Below are 23,571 nucleotides of genomic sequence, written 5' to 3'. Positions count from 1 at the left end.
GAGTAGTCTTTTCCCACTCCCACTTTGCCCTCGTCTCTATGGAATTCCGGTTGCCCAGAACGGGCCGCGCGCGACGTAGACGGCCGCCGCTTTATCCCGCCGCCTCTATGGTTGCCGGAAGTGCGGCCTGCTGGTTCCGGTGTGTGGGCTTGGGCGGGTGTGAGGCGAGCGGAGCGTGAGGCGGAGGTTCAGCGCGGCTGGGGAATGCTGGTGGCCTTGTGAGCCGCTCCCGCCTCCATTATGTCCGTCGTGCCGCCCAACCGCTCCCAGACCGGCTGGCCCCGCGGGGTCAACCAGTTCGGTAACAAATACATCCAGCAAAGCAAACCCCTCACGCTCGAGCGGACCATCAACCTGTGAGTGGGGCGCCGTTCCTCCCCTCCCCCCCACCCCACCCCGGCGGTTCCCTCACATCTCCCCCCCTCACCCCCACCCCCCTTCCCAAGCGAGAGATGAAGAGTTTTATTTGTTCGGTTCATTTATTATCCCACCACCCAATAACGCAGGAGTTCTCCGGACAGCGGCGAGCAGATTAAAACGAATTATAACCGCTATTTAGAGTAACACCTCTTTATCTCTCTTCTCTCCTCCTCCTCTCCCTCTCCCGTTTTACTAATGCGGTTTTCTTCTCACCCTGTATTCCCGCCTCCCCCGGGCGCGTTCGCACGTGCATGGCATTCTTCCCGCCTGGCCGTTTCGTACCGCTCGGGCGCTCTGCCCACGCGCACGTGCATTTGCCCCGTGGGATTTCTGCGCGGTTGGGCGCTTGGTTCATGCCTTGCATGCGCCTAATCTTGTGTGACTCTTGAGCCCTGGGTTCACACGATTTCATAAAGCCCTGGGTTCACACGATTTCTCTGCTCTTGGCTTGTTTTTGTTTTGTTGGTACACGTGAAAGCGACGTGTGGGTCATGTGTGAACTGACCATTGAGAAGCACCCTATTTGTAGCCCGGAAGCCCCGGTGGTATGCCTCTGTCCAATTCCTGAGGGGCAGCCAAGTCAGTCTGTTGCAACAGAACAGAAATAAGTAGTTTTATTATGGTGCAAGTGTTTGTTCTTTAAGATGCTGCACGTTTGTTTCATTGCTGATATGCACACATGCTGCAGTTGTCCTTATGAATATGCATGTGCAACCAGCCCTGAAACTGACTGCTTCCTTCCTCTAGCCTTTTACCCCAATGCACCACATTATGGTGTTCTCTTTCTCTTCCTTCCCTCTTCTATTCTAGGGAAATTGCCCATAACCCCCAGCTCAATACATCACACTGCGACGGATGACTCTTTACCTCTCATCTTCCCTCTCTTGTTCAGAGAAAAAGCCCACCTCTACAGGGCTGCCTTTCAAAACTAATAGTAGTACATTATTGTTGTTATTATGAATATTTATTTATAAAGCGCCATCAATGTTCATGCTGCTGTACAGAATAAAACAAAACAAGACAATCTGCCGTATGGCTTACAATTACGTATTGTAGGCCTCCCCCCCCTTTTCAATGGATCCATTCTCCGTTTATATGAAATGGAGCATCATCATTTCTTTGCAATGAAAACACAGGTTGAACTCCTGCAGGGGGAGTTGCAAGTAAAGTGGAGAATATGGAAAGTGTTAAGCACGGGTTGACAATTTTTTTGTGGCTTTATTGGCCTGCCCAAAACTTGCGGTCAGACCAATAAAGCCTGCTCCTTGGGATTAGGGATTTGTCCCTGACCTTGGGCTGCATCACTGAAATTCAGTAGGAGGTCAGGGACAAACAGATGCTCCATGGCTGTCCCCATCCAGCTCTTAGCTGGTGAGGGGTGGAGGAAGTGAATTGACATTCTCTGCCTTAGTGCCAGCTGGACAGCTGAAGCTCCAGCCGCTGGCACGTGCAAAAACAAGCCAGTGCACCACCACTATACCCCTCCAGATTGTCCTTTGCCAACTCTAGTGGAGATCTGAGCTGGCCAGATGGTTGGAGCTCTAACCTTCCAGCAGGTATAGGGACAACCTGTGTTGTCCTTAAGTTGGAGCGGGATGGGCAGAGATTTATTTTAGCTCTTTGTGCCCAGCGAGAGCTGTACTCTTTGTTTAGGCTTCTGGCCGTGTTGGGGCTGGGATCATCTGTTCCTCTCTTCAGCTTCAGTGGTGGGAAAAAGAGTTGGGCTCGCTGGAGCCTGGACGATCCCTTGCATTGGTGAGGAGGGGAATCACCTCTAACCAACACCACTTTATACAGGCGAAGCAGTAGTTGATTTTTCAAGGCAGATGGTGGAAGGAAATATGTAGTTCTGCCCCCAGGCACTAGCTACAGTTTGGGATCCTGTTGTAGAGAGCTATGATCAAATCCTGAAACAGGCTGTCAGTTTGCGTGAAATACCTTACTTAAGGTGTCATTTCTTTCAGGTATCCTCTCACAAATTACACCTTTGGGACCAAGGAACCCCTATACGAGAAGGACAGTTCAGTGGCTGCCCGATTCCAGCGCATGAGAGAGGAATTTGACAAGATTGGAATGAGGCGGACTGTTGAAGGGGTCCTGATTGTACATGAACACAGGCTGCCTCATGTATTGCTCTTGCAGCTGGGCACAACCTTCTTCAAACTGTAAGTGAACATTGCCAAAACTAGGACTGCATAATGATGGGTTTGGAGTTCCGCAAAGAGGGAAATTAGCTTCTCTCTTCTGGTTAGAGCGAATACATGGGTGATGAGAAAAAGGTTTAAGCACCAATTTCTCCCTGCCCCCAATTTACCCAGCTGCCATGGAGGGAGAGGTGAGATAGAATGCCTTGGCTGGAACTATTTGCCATTTGGTTTCTTCCCTACCAGAGCTATGTCCTGTAATGACCATTCCTCCAGGTGATTATGTAGCAGTATGGAACAGTAGGTACATGAATCTGCCTATGCCTTCCCCATTTCATTTTCCTTTCATATCATGTCTCTTAAATTGTAAAGCATCTTTGGTGCTTTGGCACAAAGACAGTATATAAATGTATTAAGAAAATATTGAGGTTGTAAAGGCACTGTTATTTATTTATTTTGCGACTAAGTCTGCAAAAATATATTAGTTAATGTATCCACATATATCTTTGTTAAATGTTTGTGGTGTATTGATGACCTAAAAAAGGGAGTGGGGAGACTAAAAGTGCTTCCACAGTACAAAATATTTACTACCTGGTTGGTTAGAAATTCTTATTGCCACAGGTGACGAGAGTAATGGCCATTTGCATCTTCTCAGTCAGTTTTAAACTGAGTAGCCCCTTCATCTAGAAGTCACAGTCTGGCACTAAATTGTGGGACCTAGTTTTTGAAAGAGAAGCTTGTAGTTGTCATAGGGCCTAAATAATACTAATAATAATTAATAATAATAAGTTTATTTCTTACCCGCCTCTCCATTCTGATCGAGGTGGGGAACAACAATAAACGATAAAATAAATAAAACTGAACTAAAACATAATATACATTCTTAAAAACATCCTAAAAATAATAATCAATGCAGGTATAGAAACCCCAAATGGCTGCTTTTTCTATGGAAGACCAGTTTTGGGAGGTGGATTTATAATAGAGAAATGGGTATGGAGCAGGGTTGAGTGAGAGTGGTGCTTAGCTTCCTCCGCTTGTCAGTTCCTCGCTCCAAATTGCTGCTTCTTCAAAGCGCAATGTAGTTTCAAGCAATGTAGTTTCAAGCAATGTAGTTTCAAGCCCCATAGGAAAGAAAAGTGGCTTGGGGCAGGAGGGACGTGGCCCCATGAAAAAAACCCTCTTTATCATGGCTGCTTTTCACTATGAAAGATAGCCATTGGGTTTTGTCCCCCACATGTGCATGTCATATGTACTCTTGCTCTTAGTCACAGTCAGAAGAGTGACTGCGTGTGCTCCCTTTGTAGACGCATTTTCCGTTGTCTGTTCAGTATTTCTCAGCCACAGAGGCTCCAGTTTTCAAGACAAAAATCAGAGGTTCAAACAGCAAGTTTTATTCAGTATTTTAATCAGCTAGTGTTTTGCTTAATCAGCATGGTTCAGTTTTATTTTGTGGCTTAGAATTCAGGACATACTTTGTGTTTTTAGAGTATTTGGTTCTGGCTCATTACTGTAATAGGAAATAGGAAATATCTTCTAATAACTCATGATAGTTTTTTGTTCATGAAGGCTACGATCCTATGCACATGCACCTGAGAGTGTGACCCATTGAACACACTGGGACTTGGTTCTAAATAAATATGTGTAGGATTGTGCTACATATTTGTAAGGTCTTACAATTCCTTTACTATCTCATAAATATAGCTATATTAAGCATTCAGTAATATCAGTCAATCACTAAAAAGGCACGCGATTGTGTTAAAATTATTTAATTGGCGGATTACTGTGATCTCTGTAGCACTTTTCTGTTGCATAAAGCACATTATCGTGTTTGTTATTATTTTTACAGTAAACTTAGGCTAAAAGATAGTGGCTTCACTAATGCCATCTGGCATACTTTATGGATTTGTGAGTGAAGATCTGACTCTGGGTGTCCCACATCCAAATCCTAAACTCTTAAATTGGGGAGGGGTGCATGTAGCAGCATCCAGGCTCAGTCTCTCATATCTCCAGGGGTTTTCCCCCCAAAAAAGGCTCAGAGAACAGTTGATGTGAAAGACTTCTACTTGATACCTTGGAAAGCTGATGCTACTCAGAGTAGACAATTCTGGGCTACGTGGACAAATAGTCTGACCTGCTATAAGGCAGCATTCTATTTGCTTATGTATTTGCGGTAGCATGCTGCTTCCTATTTCAGGAATTTAACAGTGGTGGTTGCAATTGGCCATAATTGTAGCTTTAGCTCCATTGAACACAGGGGCATTTACTTCTGAGGAGACGTGTAGGATTGCACTGCTGGGATGCTAATGACTTTCCTACAGAGAAATATAGGGATAAATCAAATATAGGGTTTTTAAATGGTTGTTGGTGAAGTACTCAAATAAAAGAGCATCTCCTGACTAAATATGTTTAGGATTGCAGCTTTGTTCCTTCTCAGCCATGACAAACTTGAAATCTGTTTAAAATTTTGACTTTGTCCATCGGTCCTTTCTGAACCCTGCTTATCTTGAACCCTACTTCTCTCAGAAAACGAAAGGTGATGTGATTGTGGTCTAACTGCACGATACGTGACTCTTCTAAAACAGTAAAAGCTGTCTGGTACACAAGACGTGCAGAGAAAATAATATGCGTAATTGCTTTGCCGAAAATAACTGACCTCATCTGTACAACATTCCGGGGTTTAACATCTCCCTGGATCAGAAGCAGTTGGGCCTCCATGGGACTATCTAATCTCTTTTGAGGTATTAACTTGACTAAAATCTTGGGAGTAGTCTCATAATTTCCTGAAATTGGTAACGCATCTCTAAAATGTTTTGATTATGGTTGTGCCTTAAACATATCTTTTATATTTTGAACAGGCCTGGTGGTGAACTTAATCCAGGAGAAGATGAGGTAGAAGGCCTCAAACGTTTAATGACAGAGGTAGATCACACATTTATTTGGATTTTTATCCTGAAGATTCAAGGTAGATGACAATAAGCTATTTATGGTTGCATTCACATGAGCCCTGATTAATAGTGTTGAGTACATCTGTAAGGTAAATTCAGGAGTCACCTTAATTGTTAATACACGTGTGTAGAAGTATGGTAGTAGTTTTCCCATCCTGGAAAATCAGCTTTGGTAAAGTATGTATTTGATATCTGAACTCTTCTGGTTTTCCCCATAAAAGCTTACAAGACCTCATTGATGCAATCTATCCATATGCTGGACAGAATTGCCACAGAGCTTTTTCGTAAAGAGGAAGTGCTTCTCCCTTTGAAGTAGACGGTGGTTCTTAGGGATCTGATGGAGGCTGTTGCTTTAAACATAGTCTCTATTGCTTCCTCATTGACTTTTTTCTCCCAGTAATAACCAAGGCGAAAGTATATTAAGAGTTAAAGTAAATCATGTGAAGTTGTTATGTTTAATACACTTCTCTTTAAATTCTTTTCTATGCCAAATATAATGTCGGAGTTTGAAGACACTTATTTCCTGTTCAGTTCAGTGAGCTAGTAAGAAGTTGAAAGCTTGGTTAGGGTTGCAACAATAATTGATCTACCTGATTAATCCATTCAAATCTCCTGCCTTGGTCAAAATGATGACCCTGCTTAATTGGGCCAGCAGCTCCAATGCCTCTCTTTCCCAGCCTTTGGTCCATGCCTTTAGCTAGCTCAGCTGCCTTTCTTTTTGTGACTCTGTGCATCAGTCGCATTTAGCCAAGCCATTCATTCTTTCAGGCCCTTCAGCAATCTTGGCTTCCACTGCTGCCTTTCCTTTCCCCCTCTCTGTGTAGAAGCATCTTCTGCTTCCTATTTGCTGTTAAAGTATTTGTTATTTTAGTTTGTAAGCCACTTACTGCATTTCCTTAGTATTGGAAAGGTAGGATAATTTTATAATTATAAAATATAATATTCCCCCTAGCTAATGGCGGAGAGGAGGGTATTGGACAGTGAAGATTCACACACAGAGCGCCATCTATGCTGGAAGGGAGGAAGTGATTTGTGCTCTCATCAGCACCAGTTCATACTGGGAAGGAGGTGGGGAGGAGTCGGCAGCTCATGCATTTTGTTGCTGGAGACATGCGGCAATGGCTGGTTAGGAACAGGATGCTATAGTATAGGATTTCTGTGGTCTGTTCCCACAAGGCAGTTCTTAGCTAAGACAGTTAGGCATGGAACCTCCATTTACAATTGGAACTGTATCTCTGAATGCCAGATGTGGAGGAATGTTCGTTATTGTGTAGTGTTTCAAAACCAAAGTATGCATAGCAATAAAGAATACATTTTTCCCTAGAAATGTTTTAATTTAATCATTGACTAAAATAGTCAATCTACTAAGATTTCTTTAATCAAATGGCAGCTCTACTATTTACCTCTGCCAACTCATCCTTGCATGAAGCAATGAGAAAGTTTACTCAAAACTCACTGTTTGAGTTACTTTTAACAAGTGTTTAAAAAGTTTTCTCAAGTATATGAAAAGTGAGTACTGAGCATCACATTACGATTGCAAATTATGCATAATTAAACAAATACAGTTCAAGGAAGCATAAATATACTTAAAGAAGGCATCTAATGTTTCCTTGTAATCAGTTAACAAAGTTCTTAAATGTTTGCAAGCCTATAAACACTTCTGTATTGATTATAGAAATGAAAGACTTCAGATTCATTTGTTGGGCTAACATATGGTATTCTACCCTAGTGGCCTACTGCCATAGAACATGTCAGCATTTTTCTTGCATCCATATTTTAACAGATACTGGGTCGTCAAGATGGAGTGCAGCAAGACTGGGTCATTGATGACTGCATTGGTAATTGGTGGAGACCGAATTTTGAGCCCCCACAGGTGAGGATTGAAGTTAACATCAACGTATCCTTGTAATTTATTATAGCCTACCCAAGAAATCAGGATTAATTAATTATTGTATCCTATCGTTCTATATCAGGAGTGCAGAACCCCTCTCAGCCTGACGGATGAATTCCATTTTGGATCAACTCTTCCAGTGGCCCACAGGGTCAAAACACTAACAATTCTATATATTTTAGCTTAAAACTCTTACTGCCAGTAACTAAACCTTAGGAAAGGCTTTTCAAACTTTTAGGATGGGGGGAAACTGCACAAAAGCCAAGAAACCACCAAACTCTCTGTGGTTGTGAGGAAGTGGGTGGAGCTTCTGAAGAGGACCAGATTTGGCCCCTGGGCCCAAGGTTCTGCACCTCTACTCTATATTGTTGGCTACCAAAAGCCAGCTTCAATAAAAGTATCTTATCACCTCAGTTAAAAATCAACTATTTTGACATCTGAAGTTTGAAACGTTTGAGTTCAGTTGTTATAATTGAAAACATGGTTCACCTCTAATCCCAAATTGTCCTCTTGGGGATATTTTCTAACTGATTTCAGGTTGTTAAGATTGGGAGCACTTTGTTAAATTCGATGGTCATCTTAGATTAGTATTTTAGGGCCAAGCTAGACTTTAATCACACTGTTTGCCTTTGTGCAATTGGTTCTTTTATATATAAATAGCTACGATGCGGTGGGTGGGTGAATCAGGTCAGGACCCTTTTCTCCTGCCACCATTCTGATCTGATTGCACGTGCACATACAGACAATTGCTATTTGCTAGACGTGCTAATGGAAGCTGTACTCCCAGGGCAAATGGCAGGTGTAGGGAGGCCTTGTTCAAACTGGAATCGTGGCAGGGGCAAAGTTCTGATCTGGTTTGCTCTCCATCGTGACTATTTATATAAACAAATGACCCCAACTATCACATCATGATATTGACATGATTAATGTTACATGCACTTTAGCCCTTACCAAGTAGTAAAACCAACCGCAGTTCTGAAGCACAATCAAGTTACCTGTTTTAATACCTTGCATTTGATATACATGGTTGGAAAATAATGTTTGAATCTCCATATTTAAAGGATGCGATCAAAGCAGCTAAGCCTCTAACCAACCTAGTTCCCCCCAACACTCCCATGAAACACTCAGTACAGTCAATTACTGCAGTTTCAGAAAAGCTATACCCAGACTTTTAACTAATGGTCCTTTTTATTGTTTCTTACAGTATCCTTATATTCCAGCGCATATTACAAAACCAAAAGAGCACAAAAAGCTCTTTTTGGTTCAGCTTCAAGAAAAGGGTAATCACTCTATTATGTCTTTAATGCTCATATATGTTTTTCCAAGAGATGGGAACCTAGATTGCTGTATGAACCAAAGCCTCAGCATGATGGCCTGTACCCTTTAGTGAAAGGGCAGGCAACCTTTTTGGGCTCTGGGCACATTTTACAATGTCACTGATTTTCAATGTGGGAGTTAAGCATCTGCTTAAATCTTTCTCATTAAACGCAACATGACTTAAAATTGCTTAACTTTGGCTGGATTGGACCACGTGTGTTTACAATGTGTTCTAAGCTACTTGTTAGTTGTATATCCAAATTGTATAAAGAAAATCTTTTAAATGATATTATTCTGCATATGGATTTTAGAAAACTAAACTAGCCTTAACCTTTGTCTGGCCTTGCTTGAAGCAGGCTTGTCTTTAATTAGTCCTCTCCTTGATTTGTTCTAGCTTTGTTTGCAGTCCCCAAAAACTACAAGCTAGTAGCTGCTCCGTTGTTTGAGCTCTATGACAATGCGCCAGGCTACGGACCTATCATTTCCAGCCTTCCCCAGCTTTTGAGCAGGTAGAGTATGCTATGTATACTGGTTTCATTGCTGTTGCCTGTGGAAACTGAAGAAGCTTCCTTGAGCTTCTTCTCTTGCTTTGATGGAGGCTGGCTGAGTGCTTTGGGGATTGGGGTGCTTTATGTGTCCACAATGGCTTGGATCCTAAAGTAAGTTAATTGAAGGACATTCATAGAATCGCAGAGTTGGAAGGGGCCTACAAGGCCATCGAGTCCAACCCCCTGCTCAATGCAGGAATCTACCCTAAAGCATCCCTGACAGATAGTTGTCCAGCTGCCTCTTGAATGACTCTAGTGTGGGAGAGCCCACAACTTCCCTAGGTAACTGATTCCATTGTCGTACTGCTCTAACAGTCAGGAAGTTCCAAATCACGTGAGGTACGGGTTCCTCTCTGTTCGGCTCTGGTTAGCAGTCAGATGTGGTGGGTGCACCTCAGGAGGATCAGTCTTAATGATCTTCCTTGACCCTTGCTTGACTTCCGATTGGTGTATGTTTTGCTTTTTCCAAGTCGTTCCAATTTGTCTAGCTCAGTGGTTTCAAAACGGTGTTCTAGGGAACCTGTGATTTCTTGGAAGCTTTCTCGGGGCTTCTCAATGAGAAGATTACTAACGGTGGATACACTTCCCTGAATGCAAACATGAGTTCTGCTATTAGTTTTCCCCTGAGGGGACTAGACATATTATTAGTTCATTTACAGCAGTGTGCAGGTCCATAAGGCCTGATGAACCAAGTGTTCAACCTGAAATATGCTCCAGAATATTTTGGAATGTACAAAAGGTTCTGCAAGAGACAAGTCAACGTGGAAAGGGTTCCATGGATACAGAAAGTAGTTTAAAGCTGCTGTCTACCTGATTATGAAAAACCATGTACACACCATTTCCATCTTAAGAATCAGTAATTCCTATTTGTTTTCCTTTGGCAGGTTCAATTTTATTTACAACTGAATTTCCTGAAGTGTGTGGTAGAAGCCGTCTCTGTGAGAACAGCTTTAAAATGTAGAAGAGAAAACATGACGCAAGGATTTTTTTTATGTCTCTTCCCCTCCAATTTCCCCCCTCCCCAAACCTTTCTACCATCTGAATAGGAAAGTGAATCTTGACTGTTTAGATAGTGGAATGATGAGTGTAATTGCGTTTTAATCACCTATGTTGTAATAGTCACCTGACTTTTTTTTTTAAATAACATTAAACAAAATGGACTCCATTCTGTTTTTGTGTGTCTGTCTTCTTCCAACAAGATTAGGAAAAAAGACCTCGGTCTACTGGTTGACTCCACAGCATACTGTGTGACTATGACAGGATATGGTTTTCAGCCATTTATATCTCAAGAAATACAGAATATCGTTAAGTGATTACTAATAGCATGGTCGTTTGTGTATAAGAAGCTAACGGGGTGTTGCTGGGACTTAAGCTTGCAGCGGTTCCTGAACCCAGGGACTGTCAGGTGGCGATTCAACTTGTGTTCCATCACTCAGCTCTGCCCAACCAAGGGGACTGACTGCTTCAGCTTCTGGGTGTGTTTATGGGCCACTTTTGCCTCTATCTGCTCTCGCCTGCAATTTGACCAGAGCCAGATACAGGACTGAGCTGAAAAAGTTGTGCAGGAGATAAAAGTGTATGCCAGAGAAGTTTGGAGCGGGCAGAAAAAGTAGCAGCATTAATGAGTCATGAAAAACTGCATTTTGCTGTTAGTTTCAAATTGGGATGTGGTTAAGTATGACATTAAGTGATCTTTTTATCATTTAAATACTCAAATATTACTGAGTTAAACAGAAAACCCATATCTGCTGTCAGCTCAGGCTGCATATCTTATGTTCCTGCAGCCTTATATGCAAAAGGGTTCATTTCTGGTCCACACCTTTTTGCATCACTGGTGATAAGCCAATTTCACTTCTTGTATATGTGCTGTGACTGCATGACCAACAAAACTACTTTGATTTTGATTGCCAGTTGTTGCTACTTTGGTGTATTTATCCTCAAAATATTATTCTGAATGATAGAGATTTCCAATCTATTTCCATTCTAGATTGTGTTTTGGTTTCTTACCTTGAAATAAACAAAACAAGCTGCAGTTCTGCTTTTTCAGAAGAAAGTCCCATTGAGTTCAGTTGGGCTTACTCCCAGGTAAGGTGCAATGGACAGAATGAAGACTTTGGATCAGAGTCTGCTATGAACTATAGCCAATCCCACGTGTATTGAACGATACAACCTCTGAGCAGTATGAGATTCATGGGTGTTAGCAGTATGCTCTGCTCTTGTGTGAAAATATCTGAAGTACTGGTGCATTCCTTTTTGAGCATTTATCTCTCCACATCTAGGTACAATGTAGAACTGCTTTCATATATACACTGAAGTACTTTGGGGCAATGAATTTAACAAAATGTATATCTCACCTTTTTTGACAGTTCAAGGTGAAATATATGACTATATTTCATAGTCATAAAATATAAAAATACAACCATAAAAATAAATATAAAAATCATATATAAAACATGGTCCTTAAAGTAGAAGAAATGTTAAAAACTCATAGCAGGAGATAAAAACATTAAAACCAGTTCCAGAGTGAAACAATCCAATACAAACAAGTCAGCTTGCATTTTACTGCTTTTCAGTATCTTGTTGGTATTGGATTGTTCTACTCTGCACCTAATATTTCTTGCTGGTCTTTGGGGAGTGTGGCCTCCATGAGGCACCACAGCTTTGTTTCTCGCCCAACGATTCATTGGGATACAAGGTAAGTATGACACCCTCCCCAATGTCAATATCCAATGGTACTCAAAAAATGGATAAGGAACTTGGGTTTGTGCTCTAACAAATGTTTGGCCCATCCCAAGGCATTTTCTCAAACCTCAGGGAGAGTGGCCTACAGCTTAGCATCCAACTTAACGCTTCCTTAGAACAAGACATTGCCAAGCAATTAATAACCAATGTATGTAGAAATATGAAACTGTAATTGTACATCCCACAAGATGCCTTAACTTGCTACTTGGAAGGTTTGTAGTACTTATGTATGATAGAACAAATGCATTGTGCAAATGAAAGTGGCAAAGCAGTGTCATTACCCCTGGAGAATATTCTACCAATGTAGGCAGCTCTGAAACAGCATGCAATTTGTTGGGGACCACAAATATGAGATAAAGACATTTCAAAGCGACCCAAAGTTACCAAGACAGAGTGAATCCATATCAAAAAAATGTTTAGTTATTATTATTATAATATTTATTTGTATCCCACCTTTTGCCCAATGCTGGGCCTCAAGTTTATTATCACTATATGACCATGCCAGGTTTGATGCTTTTAAGCCATGCTGAGCAGCTACTGCAGAAAGAGCAAGTGTGGTGTAGTGGCTAAAGTGTTGGACTGGGGGTTGGGAGATCTGGGTTCTAGTTCCCACTCAGCCATGGAAACCCACTGGGTGACTTTGGGCCAGTCGCAGACTCTCAGTCCAACCTACTTCACAGGGTTGTTAGGATAAAATGGAGAGGATTATGTACACTTCCTTGGAGGAAAAATGGTGGGATATAAATACAATAATAAATAAAAATTAAAAGAGAGAAAGAAGCAAGAGCTGCACCTGAAGTGTTTGGGAGCTGCCAATGGCCCTTGGGTTTTGCAGTGAAGAACACTGTCCGGTATAAAAACTCAGTACAATAAAATTAGAACGACAGCAAAAAGTGTCATAAAATATTACACCATTAGAAATCCAACAGAACAGGCCAGTCTTCACTTTTCACCTAAATCAAAATAGGGAGCCAATCTAGCTTCCCAAGAGGGAATTCCACAATTGGGGTGCTTCTACATAACGGCTGGGGAAGGCAACGGCAAACCACCCCGCTATAAGGCCTGCCAAGAAAACCTCAGCAAAAGTTGGCGTCCCTCCAAGAGTCAGTAATGACTCAGTGCTTGCAAGAGAGGTTCCTTTCCTAAGTACTAAGCCAACCAAGTTTCTCTAGGCTGTGGGATATATAACGGCTCTCATGAAGATGATAAATACAGAGTCTTCTATTTAAGAAGAGGCAGTCCTTCAGATATCCTGATCCCAAGCATTTAGGGCTCTGTAAGTCAAAACCAGAATGTTGAATTGTGCCCAGAAACAAAATGGAAGCTAGTAAAATTGGTTGAAGGCCAGTGAGATATGGTTTATAAAGTACTGACAAAAAGCTGGCTGTTGCAGTTTGCACTAGTTGCATTTTCTGAACACTTCAAGGGCAGTCCCGAATAGAAGGTGTTACAGTAATCTAGCTAAGAGGTAATTAAAGCATGGATCACTGTGGGCAGATCTACCTTTCTTTTACGAAAGAGCATACCTGGTGCACCAGATGGAGCTGGGCAAAGATCTGACCTTTGTTTGCAAGAAACTTTTCATGTCTGTGTAATATTTGTGTATTTGATAAGGTGCATTTAAGCTGAAGGTGTGGTGGGTGACTGTCCCAAACGGAGAGCCGCCTCTATCCATGGGGTGTCTCCATGCGATCTGCAAGTCCCCATGTATCCAATGTTGGTTCTACTCAGAGCAAACAAATGGGAAAGTTAGTCATGACTAACACTGGGTTGTGCGTTTGCATTTAAAAAAAACCTAGCACGAATAATAACGATCAAGAGAAACTACAGCCATAACCATATTGCCTCTCCCTCTACCCCTGCCTGATTTGGCTTTTATTTTGTTTTGCGCTGCTTTTTACTGCCACACTAATTGTATTATACCGAGTTTTTTCCCCTCTCGTTGTTTGGTGGGGGAAGGGGGCAGTTTAATATAGTGTAAATGCTCGTTGCTGTTAATGCTGAGTTTTCTTTACAATGCTCATAATTAACCATGTGTGTTTTAAGACTTTATTTCCCCCCTAGATTTACATGTGGAGATAGATAGATAGATAGATAGATAGATAGACAGACAATACACAGAGAGAGAGACAGAGTCCCTCTCTCTAGCAGGAAACCCAATTACCAATTAACTACCAATTAACCCAAACCCACATTCGGCTTTTTTCCTGTCAGTCCTCCATTTCTATCTTCCCCCCACCCGCTGCCCCAAATCGCCTCAGTGAGGCAGCGGTGCCTGCCCCGTCGTCACCACCACCACCTCTTACTCGTCGTCCACCTCCGGGCTTCTTCCCCCGCCACAGGCCTCGCCTCGCCTCTCTGCCGCCCGAGCCCGGCGCCGCCTCCGCAGCGGCCGCGACCGAGCGAGCGGGTTCCTGAGGGAGGCGCTCATTCGCCGAAGAGGCCCCGGGGCGCCAAGCGGCGGGTGACTGCGCGGCCCTCCTCGCTCGCTGCCTCCCTCCCTCCCTCTCTCTCTCCCTCCGCGCGTACCGGAGTAGGCCTCTTTAGTTTGTTGCCCGGTGACTCCAGGGAGCGTTAGGGCCGCTCCAGAAGCGGAGACGGCGGGGCTAGAGCCCACCACCAGGCCGCCGCCGCCAAGATGCCGCTGCTTTTCCTGGAGCGCTTCCCTTGGCCCAGCTTGCGCACTTACACGGCGCTCAGCGCCCTGGCCTTGCTGGGCAGCGGCCTCAGCGCCTACCGCGCCCTCAGCCAGGCCGCTGCCGAGAACCCTGGAGACCCGGAGACGCCGGAGACGCCGCCGCCACCACAGGATCGGCTCGGGCCGGCCGCCCTGGACGTCGCCTATTACTTGCTCTCCGACAGCCTCTGCGTCTGGGTGAGCGGGCCAGGAAGGGGGTTTGGGGGCGCGGACTTGGGGGGCGATCAGGACGGACCCCTGGGGCGCGTGTTTAGGGGCGCCTCTCCCGACCTGGGCTGCTCAGGTGAGCGCGGACTACAACCCCCATCATCCGCAGCCGGCCTGACCAAGATAAACTTGGTCAGTTGATGGGGGTTGTAGGCCAGTAACCCCCAGTTGATGGGGGTTGTAGGGCAGCCTTCTCTGGGGGCCCTTCCCCAGGTTGGGAAAAGCTGGGCAGCGAGGGGTCGGCGTGACTGGCGGGGCCGCGGAGGGCCCTTGTGAGGCGTTGCGGCGGGGGCGTGTTCTGGAAGGGAATTCGCGGGGGAGGGAGCGCACCTGAGAGGAGGGGGGGGTCTTATGGGGCAGAGTGAGCGGAGCCGTGGGCGACCGCTGCCCTTCGCCCCCCTTGTAGCGGGAGGGCTGCGGAAGAGGATGTGGTGGAAGGCCATTATTGTGGGTTCGGGGAGTGGAGATGAACAGATGAAATAAGCTGTTTGTGGGGAATACTTGTGGGGCAGGTGTGAGGGGCTGGTTTTGAGAGGGAGTGTGGGAGAGACAGGTGTTGTGTTGTGTTGTTTGGCCTACGACTCTCATCAGCTCTCATGTGGGCCCCAAGGCCTTCTGGCTGGCCTTTTGTTAGTAGGAACATTGGAAGCTGTCTTACACTGGCTGAGTTCAGACGACACGCTAATCAACTGGGGTGGGTGGTAATAGGAACAGAATGGGAAACAACCAATGATTAGCGTGTCATGTGAACTCAGCCAATGAGTCAGAACATGAGTCCATCTAGCCCAGGATTGTCGAGATTGGGCTAATTCACACCATCAAGTAAGCTGCAAAGTGCACAGATGGCCATTTGAATAGTCAAGCCACGGCTTGTTGTGTTGTCTGAACCTGGGGCAGCAGGGGTTTCGTGAGGGTTAAAGTATCCTTGCAAAACCCATGGACTGTTCTAGGATGGGCTGCGGTGATCATAAGAACATGAGCCATTCTGGATCAGACCAAGGGTCCACCTAGTCCAGCACTTTGTTCACACAGTGGCCAAACAGCTGTCGACCAGGGACCCACAAGCAGGACACTGGTGTGGTACAATAGCACCCTCCCGCCCGTGTCCCCAGTACTGCCTCTGCTACTGCAGGTAGCACATAGCCATCAGGACTAGCAGCCGTTGATAGCCTTCTCCAGGAATTTTTTCACCCCTCTTTTAAAGCGTTCCGTATTGGTGGCAGTTACTATATCTCATGGTAGTGAATTCCGTAGTTTAACTATGCGCTGTGTGAAGAAGTACTTCTTTTTATCTGTCCTGAATCTCCGAACTGGGTCACGGACCGGCAGCAGCACTCCAGGGTTTCCAAGCAGGATTCTTTCCTAGCCCTACCTGCAGATGCTGAGGATCGAACCTGAGACCTTCTACATGCAAAGCATGTGTACCACTCACCTATGCCCCCTCCCATCCTGATCTCTACCATGTGTTGCTATGAAGGAGTGTCTTGAACGTGGAGCCATCTTGGCTCCAGAGTCCTGTTCCTCAACAAGCGTCTTGCAAGCTACAGTGCGTTGCATAAGTATTCACCACCATTTGACTTGTCCACGTTTTGTTGTGTTTCAACCTAGGATTAAAATGGAGTTAACTGGCATGTTTACCATTTGATTTACACAACGTGTTTAACACTTTGAAGGTGCAAAATATTTTTTATTGTGGCACAAAAGTTGATCAAACAAAAAGAAACTGGCATGCTAATTCCAGGTTGTAACACAACAAAATGTGCACACGGCAGTGGGAGTGTGTGTGTGTGTGAATATTTATGCAAGGCACTATACTTTAAGAGCCTTATAGGAAGCTGCCTTATACTGATTCACAGGGCAGGGATCCATCTAACTCAGTATTTGCTTCACTGACTAGTAGGAGCTCTCCAGGATTTCAGACAGGCATTTTTCCTGAACACCAGAAACCAAGCGGACTGTGGGAGGAAGGATGGAGAGATCTATCCCTCCTCTTCCAGCTCGCTCACTCGCCTGCACAGAATTCCATGTCACCTTTGGCTTCCAGACGAGTTGTTAAGTACAACAGTGCATGGGTATGTTTGTACAGGTGTGGATTAGTAATTTTTTTCTGAGGATAGTAACTCTTGTGGACTGATTTGATTTTGACTCCCCTCTATTTAATTATGGGGTAAATTAGATGAGACAGTGGGAGATTTGTGGGTTTTTTTAATGGCAAATGCAGCCACATGGAGAGATTTGGATTGGGACCACAGCACTGGGGGAAGGAATTTTAAACTTTTTCTCCCATGTTTTCCTAATTGAACACACCTACACCCAAACACACTCAGACAACTGCTATTTTCCTGTTTAACAAATAACTTGTTCTGTAAGTATGATAGGGATACTTGTATGCTTCCCCCTATGTCACAAGTAACTGAAGAGGGGAAGGTTCTGATCAGGAAACTGATGTTTCCTGATCAGGGAGAAACCTTTCTCCCAGTGCTTGTTGTTCCAGTTCAATTTGGACTGTATTTGTCATAGTGTTAGATCAATGTTCTTTTCACCCAAGGACGAGATCCAAACAGCCCTTAAGCACGACTCCACCATTCCAGCGACAGAGGGTTCAAAAGCGCTTTATTGATTAGTAATCAAGGCCTGGTCTCTTCAAAGGGAGCAATCAGACAAAAGACATAGGGAATATGGTACAGTATTAAAGCTTTCAAGGGGCAGGGCCCAGTAGTAGGGGTAACAAATCCCATCTTTCTGGGTTCTTGAAAACTTTGAGTTCTTGTGCTAATTCCAAGTCTTCTTTTTCATAAGGTGGATTCAAATACTGAGAAATGGGCTAGCTCCAATTATGGCAGCTGTTTGTAGAATTCTCCATGGGTCACTGCTCCATCGGCAGTCACAAATCTTCTTTCTTTCCAAATCTGTCCATGTGATATTTTGAATCAGTAAATATAGTCTTTTGCCTGAAACAAGCATCAGGGCTTCTGTGCATACTACGAGTTCAGCTGCTTGTTGTACAATTGTAGCTGGATCCATCAGTAAACAACTCGAGGTCATCATATAGGTCTGAGCGAGGTTTGGTGCCAAGTTGCAAGACTTCAAGGCATTCATGCTCTGGAACTTCTTCTTTTCTCTGTAGTTCAGGTATCAACGTGGCAGGATTCAATGAGGCAAGCCTTGGGTCCACAAGGAGGTTGATCTCATATCTGGACTGGCAGGCAGGGTTCAGGTGTCAGCTTCTTCCACTGTACTCCACTGGTCTGTGCCACGTTTTTGGCACAGCACACTTGAGGCTGGTAGTGCAAACACAGTAATGCAAGCTGGAGTTTTTAATTGCTTTAATCATTTCACAAGTCCATTTTTAAAAAGCAATAGCTGTATTCTTCTTCTGGCTTCTAATTTCAAAGGATACTGATGCAAGAACACAGGGATGCTTTTAGACTTCAATTGTAGTTGCATTTAGGGCTCAGGCTCAGGGCTCAAAGCATTTCAAAAGTTCTATTAGGCCAAAGTTAGAATATCTCTGCCCCCCAAAAAAGAGCCACTGGGCAATTTTCAGAACACAACGTTCAAAACACACACAAAAATATAGCAATTCAGTATTTCCAATCTTCATCAGCAGAGGATGCAAGATTGTCCATTCACTAACTTTTTCAAGGCAGGGCTTCTTCACCCCCCTTTTCCTTCTGGTCAAAAACCATGCCACGTACATTAACCTTCAAACACTTTCCTTTTTCACTACATTTCAACTTCTTTTCTTCTTCTATTCACATACTTTACTCTGCTTCAAATCAACTTCACTTCAAATCAACTTTATCAAAACAACCAAAACAACCTTTTTTAAAAGTCTTTCAAACTATCTCTTCTGCACAGCCTTCTCTCTCTCTCTCTCTTTTCAGACATTTCTCTTATCCACTTTTAACAACATACTTTTTCTTTCTCTCATCTTGGCAAAACGGTTGGCAAAACTATTTGTACAAGGACTTGAGCTTTTCAACTCAGGCAGTGAATCTTCAAAGCTATGGAAGACATTTCTTCCGTGAAAATGGGGTTCTACATTTTCTAATTATCTGAGGTTTGTGAAAGACAAAATACAGAAAGTCTTCAAAATCTTTGGACTACTTTCACTGAAAATAAAACTGCTTATCTCTAGCTGCTAAGCATAGGAGGGATGTAACACCAATCTAGCCACAGAAGGAAAACAAAAACTTAACTTTCATTCACTTGGGCCGGGTGGAAAACACAAACTGACAATTTTTTCTTTCACTTTAACACAACACCAACTTTTCTGTAATTCACATTCCAACACTAAAGGGCGATCCTTTGAGAGGTACATTTACTCAATTACATTTCTCTGTTTGCAAATTGATTCCAATGACACAGCTGAAATTAACTTTGGATCAAGTTCAAAAAATCCACAAGGGGCAATCTAACATAAAAAAGACATCCATTCACAGTCACAAACATTTTTAACTCATTGTTACACTGTTACAGTTTCAAAATCCCTTTTTCAATTTCAATGAAAGCTTTCCCAAAGACAACAACTTTAACCAATGGGCTCGGGGACTCTTTTCCAATACGAACTATAAGCTTCCCATTTCTGAGGTCAATTGTGAACACCCACTCCCTCCATTTCCCGTCAGGGTCCATGGGATTAAAGGTTTCACTCACCAAATAGCTGTCTCCCGTCTTCGCCCTTTCTAATCACGTCTGATTGTAAATTGTTGTTGCCTGTTCCCTTCCATATGTCGGGTGGAGTCGATTTTGTAACCTTGGCTCGAATGGTCCCGTCAATTCGGTCTCCATGTCTGCACAGTGCATGTCAACCTACTAGAGGCAAGAGAAATCTCTCTTGGCGATCGCTCCTCAATCTAGGCTCCACTGGCAGGCATGCATCCGTCTTGGGGTAGATCCGAGTCACGGCACCATTTGTTAGATCAATGTTCTTTTCACCCAAGGACGAGATCCAAACAGCCCTTAAGCACGACTCCACCATTCCAGCGACAGAGGGTTCAAAAGCGCTTTATTGATTAGTAATCAAGGCCTGATCTCTTCAAAGGGAGCAATCAGACAAAAGACATAGGGAATATGGTACAGTATTAAAGCTTTCAAGGGGCAGGGCCCAGTAGTAGCATTAACCAATCAGAACATAACACTGAGGCATAGCTAATTATGCTAAACAGTCCTGTAAACAATACCTTTGGCCTGACAGTAAGTTACAGAGAGTTAACTTCGACACAGACAGCTGGAGCCAGGACTCTTGTTTATATTAGTAATCAAGGATGCAAGGATGCACACAAGGAGACATTCTAATACAGGGCATTATGACATTTTGCTTGGTGTGCAATGGAGATTTTACAGTTTCCTGTTAAAAATGGAGGTGGTTCTGCTAACAATAGCAATGTCTGTTCAAAAGCATGTTGATTCAGGATTGTTCTCCTGAATCAACAACACAAAATAGATTTAAGGATCTTCTTGGTGTTCCCATGCTCACAAGGATTCATTTATCAGAGAGGTAGCAGTATTAGTCTGTTGCAGCAAAACCAACAAAGGGTCTTGTGGCACCTTAAACACACACAAATTTAATCTAGCTTAAATTTTTGTGGACACTGTCTGCTTTATCAGATGCATAAAGTGCTGAACTCAAATTGGGAGATTTATATGCACATACTGGGGTGTGGGTGATGTCAACTGTGTTAGTAGAGGGTATTGGAATGCAAAAAATACGGACAATGATGATAACCTTAATGGTTGCCATTCAGATTGTTGTAGTAACATCAATGTAGTGGTGGACCGATTAACGTATGTAGTATAATTAATAAAACCTCCGTTGTCTTTATTTAAACCACAACAGTTGAATCTTTTCAACCTTTTTTGTTAACTATGGCAACTGTAAGGTCATTGACAGAGTAGCCAAGGAGGTTGAAGTATTCCTCCACTATTTTCAGTTCCCCCTTTTAGCTTTGTGTTCATGTATTCTTTTGCAAAGAGATTTGTGTGCATTTATTCTTTTGTGTAGAAACTGGCTGTTTGTCCTGTGTAGCATGCCCAGGGCATTGCTGGCAAACGATGGCATATGTCACATTGGAAGATGAGCAGGTTTATGAACCCTGATGTTGTGGATTGCATTAATAGATCCAGGAATAGTGTTGCCAGAGTAAATACAATAATAGAATCATAGAATAGTAGAGTTGGAAGGGGCCTATAAGGTCATTGACTCCAACCCCCTGCTCAATGCAGGAATCTACGTTAAAGCATCCCTGACAGATGGTTGTCTAACTGCTTCTTGAATGCCTCTAGTGTGGGAGGACCCACGACCTCCCTAGGTCATTGGTTCTATTGTCATACTGCTCTAACAGTTAGGATGTTTTTCCTGATGTCCAGCTGGAATCTGGCTTACTGTAACTTGAGCCCATTATTCCATGTCCTGCACTCTGGGAGGATCGAGAAGAGGTCTTGGCTTTCCTCTGTGTGACAACCTCTCAAGCATTTGAAGAGTGCGATCATGTCTCCCCTCAATCTTCTCTTCTCCAGGCTAAACATGCCCAGTTCTTTCAGTCTCTCCTCATAGCGCTACAGTAGATGGGGGACAGATTAGGCACTGGATTCTCAGTTCCACGTCACTTCTTCTCCGTACCTGAGATAATCATCATGGTGTTTCCAAATGAAACAGAAGCAGATGAAAAGCCATTGTGGTTATCTGAGATTAGTTAAGCAAGACCTAAAGCAATGATTCCCTGCAAGTGAAGGGAGGGGGTCACAGCAGCTTTGTTACTGAGTCTGCCCTAAAGATCTTACCAGAAGAAGGTTACACAGGTACTCATTAAAAACCACATAAATGTTCCAACTAGCTGACAGTACAAAGAGGAGGGGCTTTGGTGCCAGAGGAAGACGCGGCTGGAAGTTTAGGAAATTTCGCCTGAAGTAAAAGAAGTCATTAAGAGGCTTGTAATAGCAAGTGTCTGTGGAGTCTTTAAGAAGTGTCAGCAAACTTTCTTTGGAAAACCCTAAAGTAAATAATAGTACTCCCTTATGAACAAAATATCGCTTTAATAGACTAAGTGCTCAGAGGCAGGAGAAACACTCTTAACAGTCCTTGAAATGTAACAAGGCCCATCCCTTGGCCAAATAGGTCAGACAGATATAAGCCACTGAGTTTTAAGAAGTTTCTCTTTGTTCATCCTGAGAATCAAGACAGGATACTTATCCAAATATACTTTATTTTTGTTGCAGGTATTGGTGAATACTGCCTGTTGTATTCTAATGCTGATTGCTAAATTAATACAGGGTGTGGTGTTTGGTCCTCTCCGTGTTAGTGAAAGACAGGTAAGAAATGCCTGGAGGCCTCGCTGATTTCAGTGAATAACTTTGTGACATGTGGGTTAGTAAAAATCGATTTAAAAAAAAGCATATATATATATATTTTTAAACAAAAATTGAATCGGATTCTTTTGATTTAAATTAGATTTCAAAATTTTCTTAAAACAATTAGTAAAAAAAAAGAGCCTAGGTCAAAGATATCATCATGAATACTAATTATACAGCTTCTAATGGTGCTATGAATATATTAACACCAGAGTGTGGAAATGGGAGATGACCTGATCAGACCTATTCTGCACTCCGGGTGGTGTACAGAAGTGAATATGCGGAATTCCCCCCCCCCCTCTCTCTCTCTTGGCCTTGCTTCCCTTTGAGTGTAAAGACAGAGATGGTCAGTGAATGGAGAATTTGGGGAGATGGAGTAGATCTGAACTAGAGGAGGGGTCTAGATATAAGGGCAGGGAAATAGAAAGTGAAACCAAAAGTGAAAAGAATATATTCATGCAGTCCTGACTCCCGAGGAAACTTGCAGCACGTATCCTCCACTCTAGAAGGGAAATAGCATGGCAGCAGCATGCTGTAAAAAGAGATCCCATTGGGAAGTATTTTGTTTCTGTACCTGCTGTGGTCGAAAGTGCCTATATATATATTTAAAGAGCTTTTACGTTTATCTAAAAACTGAAATAGTTAATCATTCAAAAATCGGCATGCATGCTGTTGATTGTCAAAGAAGAAAACTAACCAGAAGAATAAGCAATCTTATTAGTACAGTTTACTAATATTAGTACAGTGTACTAATAAGAATAAGCAATCTACAGCCTATTTGGTGATGGTGATTCGGGCACATCGCGACAAAAATATCATGATTAGTTGAACAGTTGGAGGTGGTTCATCTCCTGAATGACTTTACAAGTTTATTCTGCTGTATTTTTTTATTTATTTATTAATTACATTTTTAGACCGCCCAATAGCCGAAACGCTCTGGGCGGTTCACAAAAATTAAAACCATCATAAAACAACCAACAAGTTAAAAAACACAAATACAAAATACAATATAAAAAGCACAACCAGGATAAAACCACGCAGCAAAATTGATATAAGGTTAAAATACAGAGTTAAAACAGTATAATTTAAATTTAAGTTAAAATTAAGTGTTAAAATACTGAGTGAATAAAAAGGTCTTCAGCTGGCGACGAAAGGAGTACAGTGTAGGCGCCAGGCGAACCTTTCTGGGGAGCTCGTTCCACAACCGGGGTGCCACAGCGGAGAAAGCCCTCCTCCTAGTAGCCACCTGCCTCACTTCCTTTGGCAGGGGCTCACGGAGAAGGGCCCCTGTGGATGATCTTAAGGT

At 43.2% G+C, this 23,571-nt stretch overlaps 2 protein-coding genes across 5 annotated transcripts in view; both read left to right on the top strand.

Moving 5' to 3' along the window:
* Positions 1-122: 122 nt before the first annotated feature.
* On the top strand, positions 123-10,430 carry NUDT21 (nudix hydrolase 21). Its single transcript, XM_063141164.1, has 7 exons — positions 123-356; positions 2,385-2,585; positions 5,420-5,483; positions 7,293-7,382; positions 8,605-8,680; positions 9,112-9,226; positions 10,150-10,430. The coding sequence occupies exons 1-7, from the start codon at positions 241-243 to the stop codon at positions 10,169-10,171; spliced, it is 684 nt and encodes a 227-aa protein (XP_062997234.1). The 5' UTR covers positions 123-240; the 3' UTR covers positions 10,172-10,430.
* A 4,038-nt stretch (positions 10,431-14,468) lies between these two features.
* AMFR (autocrine motility factor receptor) overlaps positions 14,469-23,571 on the top strand; it is a 332,677-nt gene continuing 323,574 nt past the window's right edge. For 3 of the 4 annotated variants that reach the window (XR_010026137.1, XR_010026136.1, XM_063141308.1), the window contains exons 1-2: positions 14,471-14,882; positions 22,134-22,226. Coding sequence is in view for 2 of the 4 variants with exons in the window: in XM_063141308.1 (XP_062997378.1) it covers positions 14,646-14,882; positions 22,134-22,226 (330 nt within the window). In the remaining 2 variants the exon portion in view is untranslated. Of the gene's footprint in view, positions 14,883-22,133; positions 22,227-23,571 lie in introns of all 4 variants that reach the window. The other variant, XM_063141311.1, reaches the window with a different exon arrangement.

The sequence above is a fragment of the Elgaria multicarinata genome, chromosome 14, assembly GCF_023053635.1.
Source record: "Elgaria multicarinata webbii isolate HBS135686 ecotype San Diego chromosome 14, rElgMul1.1.pri, whole genome shotgun sequence".
Classification (NCBI taxonomy): domain Eukaryota; kingdom Metazoa; phylum Chordata; class Lepidosauria; order Squamata; family Anguidae; genus Elgaria; species Elgaria multicarinata.
The sequence above is the reverse complement of the archived record's forward strand: the minus strand, read 5'-3'. Positions and strand labels throughout refer to the sequence as shown.

Excerpts from the sequence above, each read along its gene's own strand:
- NUDT21 (XM_063141164.1), top strand. The coding sequence starts at position 241 with ATGTCCGTCGTGCCGCCCAACCGCTCCCAGACCGGCTGGCCCCGCGGG. Across the intron at positions 357-2,384 it reads CTCGAGCGGACCATCAACCT|GTATCCTCTCACAAATTACA; the intron begins GTGAGTGGGGCG and ends CATTTCTTTCAG. Across the intron at positions 8,681-9,111 it reads GGTTCAGCTTCAAGAAAAGG|CTTTGTTTGCAGTCCCCAAA; the intron begins GTAATCACTCTA and ends GATTTGTTCTAG.